At 51.8% G+C, this 14426-nt stretch overlaps 1 protein-coding gene and 1 pseudogene across 5 annotated transcripts in view; both read left to right on the top strand.

Moving 5' to 3' along the window:
* Positions 1–14426, top strand: part of DPP6 (dipeptidyl peptidase like 6) — a 320383-nt gene that overhangs the window by 200152 nt on the left and 105805 nt on the right. For all 5 annotated transcript variants that reach the window (XM_036230619.1, XM_036230620.1, XM_036230618.1 and 2 more), the window contains exon 2: positions 11807–11921. In XM_036230619.1, the coding sequence (XP_036086512.1) occupies positions 11807–11921 (115 nt within the window). The remainder of the gene's footprint in view (positions 1–11806; positions 11922–14426) is intronic.
* On the top strand, positions 11203–11321 carry LOC118611140 (annotated as a pseudogene).

The following is a 14426-nucleotide window of genomic DNA, read 5'->3' as shown; positions in this document are numbered from 1 at the left end:
GGGTTGCGCGGCTCTCGTACCTGCTCTGCTCACACATCCGCCTGGCACCCCGTGTCCCGAGGGGGCCTCTCGTTAATCCCACCGCCCCGTGCACCCGAGGCCAGGGTGCTGGAGCGTCACCGTGAAGGCTTGGGGTGGGCCCCGGGCCCCGTGCCCCGGGCAGCTGTGTGACAGAACGGGCGTCTTGCACACCGAGTCTGAGTCCAGGAAAAGGGAACATCCACTCGTCCTCGCGGACTGTCTTCGGCTTTCATCTCTCACTCGAGATGCACACAAGGCCGACGGTGCAAGACTCGCCCCTCGCTTGAGCAAAGCCCGGTGACGTCACGACGTGCGTCGCGGGTGAGCACACGCCGGTCCTCGCCACGCCGCCCCGTGTCGGGGGCTGTCGTCTTGCACCAAACCCGGTGAATCCGAACTTTTTCCCCAGTTCCGGTCGTGGAGCGCGGGGGTTGGAAACGTCCTTCCTGTCTTGACGTGGGTCGAAGATATGTCCCAGGGACTGAAACTCTCAGTCCGGGGTTTTAGAAATCTGAACGACTGTGTATGAACTGAAAAAAAAAAAAAAAAAAAAATCCCACAGAGCAATCCTAGTCTTGGATAAATAAATAAAACTTGTTTGTTTAAAGAGTAATGTTTTAGGCGGAAATTAGTTTTCGGAACATTAAAAGATCCCAGTAATAATATTTGCAAATCCTTTCATATGCATGAAAAATTAGCAACCAAATCTGGCCGTTAACGCATAATCTTTATTTGACCAAAGCTTGCGCGATATAAAAATGGAATAAACTGTAATTTCTGTTCACTGACAGCTAATTACCTGGAAGTCTGATTAAAGGGAAAACTAAATTTACTTAATTGATGTTTTGGTGTTTAGTCTGTATACACATAAATATGCCCATCGCTGCTTCTGCATCAACATTGCTAGAAATAAATTACCATTTTCATTTTGTCCCATTCACATGTTGCCAAACCGAGAACAGCATGAGAAGACAATGAAGACAGGTGTCAGGAGACTGTGGGCCTGGCAGAGCGCGGGGCCCGGGCTCACGCGGCGGGGGGCCGCGTCACTCGGCCGGGGGCGCGCCGGCTCGCGCGGCGACCCGCCCCCAAGCCCCGCACAGGCTTTCCCAGGCCCCAAGTCTCTTCGAGAGCCTCGGGACCGCCGGCCGGCCGTGAGGCGTGGTGTCTGGGGGTGTTGCGCTCCCAGGGTTTTGCAGGATGGGCGTGGAAGTACGGCAGGTCCCCGCTTACCTGCGGCTTCGCTTTCTGCGGTTTCGGTTGCCCGCGGTCAACCGCGCGGCCCGAAAACGTGAGGCGACAAATTCCGGAAATGAACGATGCGTAACTTTTGAGTTGAGCCCCCTTCCGAGTAGCGTGAGGACCTCTCAGGCCCTCCATGGACGTGAATCGCCCCCTTGTCCAGGGTCCCCATGCTACATACTCGCCTGTCATCTGGTCAGTTATGGGACAGAGAGAGGGAGGGAGGGGGGAGGGAGAGGGAGAGGCCACATTCCCATAATTTAAATTACAGTGTATTGTTATGATCATTGTATTTGATTATTAGTTATTACGGTTAATTTCTTACTGTGCCTGATTTATAAATTAAACTTGACCATCGGTATGTAGGTATAGGGGGAACAAAGGGTCTGCGTAGGGGTTCAGTGCTGTCCGGGGTTTCCAGCGTCCGGGGGGGTCCCGGACGTGACCCCCGTGCGTGAGGGGGGCCACACTGCTCAGCCAAGGGCAGAGGGCGTGTGGGGAGAGCTGTCTCCGTTCTCACCCACGTGGCCGCTGCCTCGCAATCTCCTCGGCGTTTGCGGCTGCCGCGGGAAGCGTCACTCGCCTAAAGCAGCGTGACGAAGTCACGTTCCTCCGTGAGCCGCCGAAAGTGAAAGAAACGCGTGTTAATTTGTCGAAGCAGGGCGCGCTCCTTCCGACGGAGAGGCCCTCTCCGTCTAAGTGGCCGTCCTGCCCGCAGTTCAGTTATGTGCACACAAATAATTGGGCTAAAATATAATTTTTGAAAAGCATTTCAGGTTTTCATCAAAATCCCCAAAGAAATGAAAGTCTTAATTAAATCCGAAACCATCCTTCCCGGACCTGGGGTTCCGGGGTTATTTTTCATTTTGCCGAACGTCCTCTAGGGTTAGAGCAGAGTCAGAATGTAAGGGGCGACGTGAGCAATTATTTCAAGGACGGCGTCACTGAAACGAACCCAAGGCAAATAACGGTCGTTCCGGATTCGGGGAACGTCGCGGAGGAAGGGGCCTCGCGTGACGGCGGCCTCGTTTCGCGGGGACTTTTTGCCGGGATCCATTCGTTGTATTACCCTCACGTGTCCCCATGGCAGGATTGTCCGACGTGATCGAAAGTTCCCCGAAGTAATGATTTCTGACAGTATTTCCAAAAATAACATAGTGGAGATTTTTTTTTTTTTTTAAGAAGGGAGGCGTGTTCTCGATTATTCGTGAGGGGTTGCCGTAGCGGTTTCTGGTCGCGTTGCTCTCGGCCTGCTGCCGGCTCGTCTCCCCTCCCTCTCCCCGAGTCCACGAGGTCGTCGCCCGCCAGCCTCTCTCTCGCTCGCTTCCCTCGCCGCGGGGCCGCACGGCCCTGAGGTGGCGAAGGGCGAAGGGGTCGCGATCAGGTGGCAGGTACCGCGAGTTCCCAGGACGCCACCGACGAGGCAGGCTGGCCGCGCTCCGCCGCGTTCGCTCAGGGCGCTAGGAAAATGCCGTTGCCGAGGGAGCGACAGCGAGGCCGCGGAGTTCGGAGGGCGTCGGTCGTTTCGGTCCCACACTCATTTCGGCACAAGAGGCTCCTCCGCGCCGTCTCCCCAGCTGGGTTTGGAGGCGGCCAGGAGCGGTCGGCGGCGTGGAGCCCGGGCCGCGGGGGATGGAGGTGGCCGCGGTTCTCACGCTCACGCCTTTTCAATGTCCAGAGCGCGAATGCTGGCGTTGTCAGCGAAGCCCGCACGCGCCTGGCGCGTGCACACGCGTGGACCAGGGCAGGCTGCGCCGCGGCGTGGCCGCCGCCAACATTCCAGCAGGTGCCTGTCCGGGCCTCGCCGTCACTGCGATGGCCACTTGTCTGATGGCCGGCGAGCCGCGAGCCTCTTCAAGGAATCACTTTCCGTCTTGTCCCGCATCTTTCCGCAAGCGCCCGTTCACGTGCTTTGCCGATGTTTACCACATCGGGTTGTCTGAGTGCCGCGTCACTTGTGGGTCTGTAGAAGTTGCTTATGTTTTCTGGATACGAGACCCTCAGCAGATGTATGATCGCGAACCTCCTCCTTTATAGCTTGTTCTGAGTCCGTGTTTTTCACTATCATGCCTTTCAAAGGTCGGAATTTTAAAACGTGGATGAAATCAATTTTTTATTCTTGCTTTTTGTTTAGGGTTTTCATTTTTATCATTTAATGAAAGCTTTACCCTATTCAAGGACGTGAAAATATTTTCCTGAGTTACCATCGAAGGGCTCTGCTCCCTACCTCACCTTCACTAATCAGGTCTGTGCTCGACTCGGACTGTCTCGTGGGGGTGGCGTGAGGTCGGGGTCAGGGCCGTTGATTTCCACGTGGGTGTCGAACTGGTTCCAGAACCAGGTCGTGAAAACACGATCGTTTCTCCAGGTGGCGCTTTGGCACCTTTATTAAAAGTTAGGAGACGTGCGAGTCTCTTCCCGGACCGGCTGTTCCCCTGGTTTATTTATGCTTAGCCTGAAATCACACTGTTTAAATTACTGCGCCTTTAACACTGAGCCTCATCAACCGAGAGCGTACGCGCTTTGGATATTAGCTCCAGGACGGCGTTTGCTGTTCTTTGCCCCGTATCGTTTCGTTAAAGTTTGGGAGTCGGCTTGCGAAATGACTCGCACGTGCGTGAGTACACGCACGCACACGCCGAGCAGCTGAGACTTTTGGCTGGGACCGCGTTCCATTACAGGCGATGTAGTCGACGAGAATTTACGCGTTTACAGTGAAAAAACTTCCCGTCCACGTGCGCGCTCTATGCCTCCGTTTAGTCAGATCCTCAGTTTCTTTCGGCGACCTTCGAACGTTTTCTGTGTAGATCGTGTGCGGTTTTTTTTGAAGTCGGTTCTTAAGAATTTGGGGTTTGTCGATGCTAATATAGATGCTTTTCTTCTTTGTATTTTGTTTTTAAGCCCATTGTTAGCGACAGATGACAAAGAACAGTGAATTAGTCTCAGCCGTACAGCACGGTGGTTGACTTTGCACACCCGACACAGGCGCCGTGCGGAAGGGCGCCCGGCGGGCACCGCGCCCGGCCGCCCGCGTTCCCGGCCCCTCCCCCGCGCTGTGCCCTCGCCCTCGTGGCCGCGTTGTTTTATACCCGGCGATTCGTGCTCCTTAATCCTTTCGCCTTTTTTTACCCATCACCTACCCGCCGCCTTCTGAGAATCGATCAGTTCTCTGAATCTGTGAGTTTCTTTCTGTTTTGTTTCATTTATTAAGTGTTTTTTTTTTTTTTTTTAGATTCCGCACATAAGTGAAATCATATGGCGTTTGTCTGTCTTTCTCTGACTTATTTCACTGAGTGTAACCACCTCCCCCCACCCCCGCGCCCCTTGCCGGGTCCTTCGTGCTGTGACAAGTGGCGAGACTTCGTTTCTCCTCGTGGCCGAGTCATGTGCCGTCTCCCACGGGCACCACATCTTCTCGAGCCATTTGCCTGTCGGCGGGCACCTGGACCGCTTCTGCATCCCGACTGTCGTAAACAGTGTTGCGTTTTTTTTCATTCGCCGCATTTTCTCTTTCATTTCTCTTCTATTCACTTTCTCTTGGACTATGCTAGTGAAATGGAAATGCGATGAATATTAATTTTAGATCGATGTTGTATTTCCTTAGTCTGAATTTAAAACTTACTATGTTACTTCCTGCGGTTTTATGCTTTTATGTTTCATGATGGTCAGAGGATGTTTTCGGATTCATTTCCCTCTCCTCACAGTCCTGAGCCATCTAGCGACAAAATAAATGCTTAACTGCGGTTGATTTGATTCATGTTAAGAAACTTTAGTCTTTTCTGGTTACTTTAAAAGTATCAACTTATTAGACCAATGGCCAGAACATTCTAGCTAACTCAAAGAAGTTAAGTAGAGCTAAATTCCATGGGCTTCTCATTCATCTCATAAACAAAAATTTTTAAAACAAAAAAGGACAGACTGCTCTTAAGTAACATGCACTTAAATGTTCCTGTACCACGCCACGTCTCACCGAAGGTCATTTTGGTTGAATTAATGTAAAATTCAGGGTGCATTAAAGAATGAAACTAATAAGATAATAAAAACAGAGATTTAAAAAACTGAAAGTTGATTCAAAAATTTCGTTGAAATTTGTTACTCCCACATTAGCACTGTCTAGACAATATTACCTTGTGTTTTAAGAATTAGAAAGTAAATAACAGTCTATTGGACAAAAGATTCACTAGAACCTATCCTTTAATGGAAAAACTCATCGTTAAAATAAAAGGTTTCTAATGCTGCTGTTTATCATCCCCAGGGTCTATTTTAAATGAACAGTGAACAATGAATATCTGACCTTAATATGTAAAGCAAGAGGTTGAAGTTAAAAAAAAATTTATCTAAAATTAAAATTAAAAAAAAAAACACATTAATTCTCTCTGATCTTATACCGAACACGTATAGTGCCTCTTTCGTTAACGCATTATCTTTAGAAAGTAGTCAGGGTTTGTGGGTATTAAAATAAGATTCACTTAATCAGCTATCGTAGCTCATCTGTTAAATTATAGCACTTTGCTCCCCATTTGTGAAATAATCTACAAACTAATGAAGTTAGGTCAATTGCATGCAGTTTTATTCTAGCCAAATTGCTGTTAATTGCATCGCAAGCTTTGGTAAGGTCAATAAATGTTGCCTCTTTAGATTCTCTCTCGCAAACGGCAGAAAATAAGCCCCTCCCCTCTGTCACGCACCCGGCTGGGGGCAGCTCAGAGCAGCGGATGAGCACGTCTCCTCCGACTGATTCGAAAGTGTCCCCTTTCCATGTCTGAAGGGTGGCCGGAGGGACCAGAGTCACCGGAGTGGGTTCGAAAAGACGCATTTATCACGGGTCCTCTCGTGTGACTCCTACGAGGTCCCTCGCGTAAGGACAGGCTTCCACGGCACAGCCCAACACAGGTCACGGGCTGACCTTGCTCATTTCAATGGCGGTCCGTCCGGGCCACGTCACCCCTCTCTGCTTACTTTCCTCGCTGCAGACGGTGGGTGTTTGCGAGTCGGCTCAGTCCGGCGCAAGGTGAGCCGGTGGGCTGACTGGGCGAGCCAGGCGGCTGGGCCTGTGTCACGAGGGGAGGAGGTGTCCAGACCCCAAGGGGGACCAGCCGCTGCTCTGCTCTGAGCCTCGTCAATTCCGCAGACCCAACAGCCCCGAGGACTCGATCGCATCTTCGGGAAGTCTTCTGCGTTAGCGTGCGCACGTTTCTAACCGTTTCGGATGGTAAACTTAATTCCGTGCATGTGTGTTTCTGAAGCAGTGCGGCTGCGTGGTCTGTGAGGGACATTGCGAGGAAGGCTGGACAGGAGCGGCCATGACAAGTAGACGGTGCGGAGGGAAGGGACGCGGGGGCCGGGGGTGTGGCGGGCGGTGCCGCCGGGCGGGAGGGGGCCCTCACGCTGCCGCCGAGCGGCGGGAAGAGCTCGCCACGTTCCCTGGGTGCCCTCGATGACACCCCGAACAGGGCTCGCTCTGGGGGGTTCCGGGGGAAGCGAAGCCGTCTCCGGGCCCCCAGTTTCGACCCCTCTCTGTCTCTCACGTCTCTTTTCTTTGATCCAAAGTCTAAAATGACTTCTTCCCGCTTCCTCCCCTCACGGCACCCACCGCGGGCCCGGCGTGCGTCCTTATCTCTAAGGCCACCCTGGCCGAACCGTTGCGAGACGATTCTCCACGACGGAGACGCGGAAGACCCACACATAACCTAGGAGAGGCGCACGACGGATCGGCACCCCCGAAACGCCTCGGCCAGGCTCCGTCCAGCCGGAGTCGCCCCAGCACGTGTCAGCCGGGTCGGCTCTACATACAGAGGCGGGAAGCGGGCAGGAAATGCTCGCCGTGTCCGTCAGCCAGGCGGAGCCGGGAGTCCTTCCTGAGTGGCCGCGCGTGTGACTTGTGAGTGCATCGGAGAGGATGCAGTTACGTGACCTGAGCGAGGAGGGAGGACGCGGCCTCGGGATGACAGGGAGCAGCGCAGTAGTCGCTGGCCGCCGCCGGGAGCCCTCGCGTCGGCAAAGGATTCCGGGGGCCGTGCTCGCCGGTTTCAGCACTTCCGGAGCACGCGGGGCGGGGGGAACAGAGGGAGAACCGGGGACGTCACGGGCGATGCTGGCGGTTCCGCCGCGGTCACCAGGGACCGCGCAGGACGACAAGATGCGGCCGCCGAATGGGTGCGGCTCCTCCCCGCGGGACGCCCGAGCCTGAAACACGGACGTCGTCATTTCCGGCTGGAAACGATAGGTTAGAAATGAGCAAAACGGAGACGGTGCCGTCTACCCAGGACGCGCGGATGGTTGCAGAAAAGTTTTACCTAAACCCTTTCGCCGCAGGGATCCGTGTTTACCTCTTCCCTGAAGTGGTCCTTTCATGATCGCGTTGTCTCTTTGCACCTGAAAATTAACCTTTCGTGCCTTGGAATTAGTGGAAAATAAATAATAAGTCTTAGGATAGTCATATGATGTTTTGGATCAGCGCCGAAATATTTGGGAAACTGAGTGAGAGAATGAGGTGGGGTCATTTTCCAGGTTTTACGCATGGCACTATCTGGAATACGTATGACATAGTACGTTAATTTTCCTCGCATTCTGACATTCCTGAAAATACAATTGCGGGTTTATTCTTCGACAAAATTAATTTAATCAAATTCCCTGTGGTAACTTTCCTACGTGGCAACTGGACTTTTTCTGAAAGGATTAAGTATGAAACCTCTGAAGGCATGTGGGTGATTATTACAGGAGCCAGACGAATACGACTTGACCTAATTTCTAGACATTGTAAGTAGCCTTGTGAGAGTAGCCATCGTTGAAGATGTGTACGTTCACAACGCACGATTCTAAAATATTCCTATTTTTTCCACTACGTATCAGAAGGCATACGCAAGCCCTCCCCGGTCGCCGAGCAATGCTACTGTGGAAAGAAACTGAGTCTTTCATTTGTTCGTTCATCGACTCGTGAATCCAAACACTAAGCTGTGGAGCACCCGCCCTGTGAGGACTTCGATCCCGTGGGCAGGACGATCGTCAACGGCGCGTGTGTGATACGTGACGGGTCTGGAGATGCGGAGAGCAGTGTGCCGGAGAGCGGTCGGGGCGGCGCCCGCGGCGAGGAGGGCGGTGGCCACGTGACCCCCGGTTGTTATAGCAAACAACCTGGGCTCCCCCCCTCCCCCGGCCACTCCCCTCCTACTGGTCCTCCGCCTGGCAGCTCCCGGGGACCTTGCTGCGGGGAGCCCCGTCCCCGCGCTGCCGCGCCCCCGCGCCGTGCTCTCGGAGGAGAAGCCGGGCGCGCAGCTTGGCCTGCGGGCTCTTCCCTCTGCGGCCCCCGCTCCCACCCCGCGTCCTCGCCCAGCCGGGTCACCTCCCTCGGGCCGCCGCCTCCCGCCATCCTCCCCGCACTCCTGCCTCCCCCTGCCGGGGCCAGGCGCCCCCAGATGCCAGCCCGGGTCTTGCTCACTCGGCTGCCACGGCACGACACTGTGGCCGGGCGGCCGAGACAGCAGCTTTGCTCCTCGCAGCTCTCGGGGCTGGAAGGCCAAGGCCAGGCTACCGGCTGTGGGCCTGGCAGGTGCCCTCTCCTCGTGTGGACAATGCTGCCTTCCAGCTGTGTCCTCACGGGGCCTTTCAAGGTGCCCGTGGGTGGGGGGGGGGAGAGGGGGAGGGAGGGGGAGGGAGGGGACACAAGCGCCCTGCGTACCTTCAGGGCACCGGCAGCATCGTGGGGCTCCACCCCATGACTGCTTCTAACCTTCGCCGCCTCCCAAAGGCCCCACCTCCAGATCCATCCGTCCGGGGCTTAGAGCGTCAACATACGAATCCAGGGGGGACACGGCTCGGTCCCCAGCAGGCTGAACTGCCCCTCCCAGCTGTGTTTCCGTTTCTGTCCAAACGTCGCTGACCTCCTCGCACGCAGACAGCTCACGGGACCCCTCTTCCCCCTCCCCTCTCCTCCCAGGGGGTTTGTCTGTTCCTCAATTGTCTCCTCCTCCCCGCACCAGAATACAAGAAAGAGATGGAGAAAACACGAAAGCCGTTTGGGGTTGATAGCAGTGTTTTCGTTTGTTCTGTTCACTGCTACACCCAAGGTTCTTGGAACAGGGCCTGGCAGAGTAAGTGCTGGATAACCACGTGTCAGGCGGATGGATGGATGGATGGATGGATGGATGGGTGGATGGATGGGGTATTCATTTACCTTTTTACAGCAAACATTTAATTGTAAACATGCCTTTCCATTTTCTCGGGACCTCCAAGGCACGTGTGTGGCACCAAACAGAGCAGGCAATGTATCACCACTCCAGCCCAAAACACATAATTCTACTGAAAAGTGCGCCACCGAAGCTCACTGTTTCGGGGATAAATTATTAACTTCCTCTGCCCTTCACGGCAAGCAGGACATACTCAAGTTTTAAATAATTCAGCTCTGCAAGTGACGACGAGGCAGTCTGAATTTGGGGACCCAAAGCAGATGTTCAGAGAAACATGTATTAACTTGCATTCGGTCTGAAAGACCGTATCTGTGGTCTGGTTATAACTATGTAAAAATGACGTGCATGTAGAGCAGGACTCGCAAGGAAGATGAGAAAAAAAAAAAAACGAAAATGTGTGTTTTCTTGGATTAGCAAGATTAATGATTTTTTTCTCTTTTATTCATTTCCTATTATTATTGTTATAATAGCGCCGTGTAGTTAAAAAAAAAAAAATACCTGCGATTAGCGCCTGCCTGGCTGTCGGCTGGTGCAGCCTCTCGCTCGGTAACATCGAGCTGGTTTTCTGCGCGAAACCTTGGCCCTGTGAGTGTGGAGGAGGCCTCGTCCCAGATCTGCCCTCTCGTCTGTTCTGGTCACCCGCGGGAGCAACCGCACAGTTTGGCATCTCTCCTTCCCGCCCTGTGGTGTCCACAGAACTTACCCCGCGTGGGGCATTTTTCATATCCTTTATTTCCATCTCCGTCCCTGGAGGACCGAGCCTCCCGTCCCGCTCACTTCCTGGTGAAGAACCCACTCCGTTGCTCGGCAAAATGCATGGTTAGAAATTCTGGGGTGTTACGGACGCATCGTTCTGCCTCTGGTCATTTCCTTGGGTTCTGTTTCTGCCTCTGGAGCTGTGCAGGGAAAGTCTTCTCTCCCTTCCACATGTCAAAGACTAGGTATTTGGTTTTCGAGCCTGGACACTCCCTTGACACATTTTACCAACGTCTCCTGCTGGTTATCTTTGTAGACAAACTCTGTCTATCATTATCCCTGACGACATCCAGCCTAGACCTGGACATCATTTTGTGGGTGTGTCTGGATCAGGGAGGGGCACGCCGGGAATGCCAGAGGGACTTTCGTCACCAGGACAGTTGTTGGAGAGCGCTTTGGCGAGTAAATCGTTTACACTACCAGCTGGTCAAGAAACTGACCGGAAGCAAAAGTCTTAGACATTTTTGCCTGTAAACGTCAACCAGCGCTTCTAATGAGCGTGCTTAAAATAGAATTTAGAGTTCCAGTTATTCTTACTGGGCGCGAGGTTCAAAACCAGATCGCTCGTTTGAGCTGATGCAGGCAAGAACGTTGCCGCCACCATTCGGGATCTGGGGTGAGCTTTGGTGTCGAGGATTAAAACGTTTCGGTTCCGATGGCGATCCAGGGGGTTAATCCGATCGGCAGTGGAGAAACCTCTGCTGGGGACCGCAGGAGACTTTGTGCGCCGCGTTAGCTATGGGAATAGGGCTATTTACGGTTTATGCCGGTCACAGATTTGGTGAGAAGGGCTTCTTTTCTTCGTGGAGTGAAAAGCTGCCGAATCGGAGGGATTCTGTCTCTTTTCCTGGGTACTGTGGCCCGCAAGTGTCTCCCATAGAAAACCCTCGCCGGCAGGAAGCGAGATTGGCTCAGTATAACCTTTTCTCATGATTCCGTGCTTATGTTCAGTCTTATTTTTAACTGCTAAAAAGCCACTTCTTAATAGAGAAATTGAGTCTGTGGCCACGCCACCCTGGACATGCCCGATCTCATCTGATCTCGGAAGCTAAGCAGGGTCGGGCCTGGTCAGGACTTGGATGGGAGACCACCTAGGAAGACCAGGTGCTGCAGGTGTAAAAAGAGAGAGAGAGAGAAAGGAGGGAGGGAAAGAAGGAAGGAGGGAAGGAAGGAAGGAAGGAAGGAAGGAAGGAAGGAAGGAAGGAAGGAAGGAAAGAAGGAAGGAAGGACAGACGGACGAGAGAGCAGTTAGGGCTGGAAGATGCACGTGCCTGGGTGTCAGTCTGGGGCGTCAACCGAGTGGCTGGAATGAAGAGAAGACTCTACAGTTACCCAACGCCGGAGCCCGGGTTATTGCGGGAGGACCATTAAGTTCACAAAAAAGCTTAAAACTTAGTGCAATCTCAGCTTCTTTCTAAAGATGAGGTTTTGCCATGCAGCGGGGAAGACGAAAGGGTCGAGAAGAGGAGTCGGGGCTCCAAGGTCGCGACCGCCTCGCCCGCCGCGTCAGGCCTCGGCTCTCGGTCTAAGCAGAGCGCATTTACTCGGCTTCTTTCACTCCCTTATTCACTGACCGCGTTTCCCGTCTGTGTTGTTCCTAGGAGCTGGTGGGGAGTAACCCTCCACAGAGAAACTGGAAAGGAATAGCGATCGCCCTGCTCGTGATTCTGGTCATCTGCTCCCTGATCGTCACCTCGGTCATACTGCTGACGCCAGGTACTTATACTTATTCTTGGAAAAGCAAGTTATCCCAAGGGAGAAGGAGCATGATTGTAGCACGCAGGTTTGTTTTAGGTAACTGCCTATTGCATAATTTCCGTTTGTCAAGTTCTCACCCTCGTCGTGCCATATGGTGGAATTGCGTTCTCTGCTTTCAGTGCTAAAGATCCATTTGATATGCTTTGACCTTGTTTATGTAATCGTCGGTGAGGTGGAAATGCTGGACCTCTTTTAGAAATCACAGTTACCGATTCACGCTCGATGAGGTTAACGGCAGTGGCTCGCATTACAGATCTAATAACTTTAATACGTCATAGCATTCCTGGGTGTTACATCAAGGCCGAATTAAGAAAATTATTAAAAACAACATGTATTGAGCATGGACTAAGAATAAAGGACTAATTAAAGGACTACTGATGAAATAAAAGAAATATGTTTTAAAAAGTCAGAAACCGCTCAGGAAAAGAAAAAAACAGAAAAGTCATTGGCAAAAACATGTGTATTCGTGACCTTGGAATATTTCAAAAGTAAATAGCATGGCCCTTACAGGAGAGACAGAGAGAGAGAGACAGAGACAGAGAGAGACAGAGAGGGAAAGAGACAGAGAGAGACAGAGACAGAAAGAGAGAGAGAAAGAGAGAGAGAGAGAGAGATCGCTGTGAGACGGTGTGTATAAAGCTAAGATGCCGAGCAGGCTTAACACACCAGGGAGGTAAGGGAGGAGGAAGCCCTTGCTTGGAAGATAACCACGTGGGGTTATGGTAGGAAAACATTACGGCCACATATAAACAGTGTGCCGCTATCTTATCCATTCTCGTTGTCAGATTAGGTACCTGTTTGCCTGAACAAAAGCATGTTTTCGTCCTCGATAAGTAGATTGTGCCAGTATTAGGCCGTAAGATGGAAAACAAGCAGTGTGAAAAAAATATTTTTTTTGATAGGGACGAAAGCGCAGGCAAATTACGGTGTATGTTTAGACGATAATCACAAAACTTAAGTGACAAGAAGAGTAATCTGTACCCTGAAACCCAAAGTGGATAAATACATCACAGGAAAACTATAAACCAGTATCTCCTATGAAAACAGGTGTAAAAATCTCAACAAGATGCTAGCAAACCGAATCCAGCAACATATAAAAAAAAGATTATACAGCATGACCAAGTGGGATTTATCCCAGGAAAGAAAATTTGGTTTAACATATGAAATATCAACATAATAAACCCATGTTAGCAGAATAAAGGAAGAAACCAACAACGTGATCATCTCTGCTGAGGCAGAATAAGCGTCTCACGAGATCCAAAATCCTCTCACGATGAAACACTCGACCAGCGAGGGAGAGGAGACATTCCCCCAACCTGATAGAAAAGCATCTGCGAAAATCCTGTAGCTAAGGTCGTGCTTAACGGCGAAACACCAGCACCAGTCCCCATCAAACCTGGACAGATGTTCCCCCTCCCGCTTCCTTTAAACACCGTGTTGGAGGTTCTAACCACGGCCGGTAGGCGGGGGGTAAAAATGGCATTCAGGTGAGGGAGGAAGAAGTAAAACTATCTCACTTCACAGACGACATGATCTCGTGTGTAGAACACACACGCACACACGCGTGCACACTCACATGCACACACACAATCTCATTATAACTAACAGGAGTTTAGCGGCTCAGGAGTAGTCAACGTCTTTATTCAGAAATCATTTGTATTTCTGTTCGCTAGCAACGAACAACTTAGAAAGGCAATTAAGAAGTGATTCCGCTTACAATAGTTTTAGAAAGTATAAGATGCAGAGGAATCCAAAAAAGCATAAGACTTGTCCACTAAAAACCCGACGTACTGGAAAAGACTTAAAGACCCGAGGAGATGGGAAGGTGTTCGTGTTCATGGATTGGAAGATGGATGGCTAACAGGGCAATACTTGCCAAATTTATCTAGAGAGTCAGCCAATCCCTAACCAAATCCCAACGGTTTTTATTGCAAAAATTGACAGGCTGATTCTAAAATTCATATGAAAAGTTAGGGACTTAGAACAGCCAAAAGATTCTTTAAAAAGAACAGTTAAAGCATGATACGTACCAATTGTAATACTTACTCTAAAGCTACCATGATCTAAATCTTGTGCCATCGTGAGTATAAACATAAAAGATCAATGGAATAGAATTGAGGGTTCGGAAATGAACCTATGCAGCGTGACAGGCGGACATGTGCTCGGGGTCCACTTGAAAAGAGGGCCGTCCGCAAGGAGGATTTACAGCCGCGTGGCGAGTACGCCCCGTCGTGGGCAGGGCCTGGGCGAGGCCGGCTGAGTCGCCGGCCTCTGGACTGAGCACAAGGAGGACAGGAACGGCCAGCGGTGACTCTCGAAGGCGCAGCGTCCTCGCGAGAGTCACACCCGGACGTACCTGCGTGGTCGCAGGGGCCTCCCGGGGCGTCGGGCTGCCCACCGGCCTCGCTCCCAGTGGCGGACAGAGACGGGGCGTGGACTTTTTAGAACATGATCTTTTTTTTT

The sequence above is a fragment of the Rousettus aegyptiacus genome, unplaced genomic scaffold, assembly GCF_014176215.1.
Source record: "Rousettus aegyptiacus isolate mRouAeg1 unplaced genomic scaffold, mRouAeg1.p scaffold_m13_p_13, whole genome shotgun sequence".
NCBI lineage: Eukaryota > Metazoa > Chordata > Mammalia > Chiroptera > Pteropodidae > Rousettus > Rousettus aegyptiacus.
Note: the sequence above shows the minus strand (reverse complement) of the source record. Positions and strands in the feature narration are given on the sequence as shown.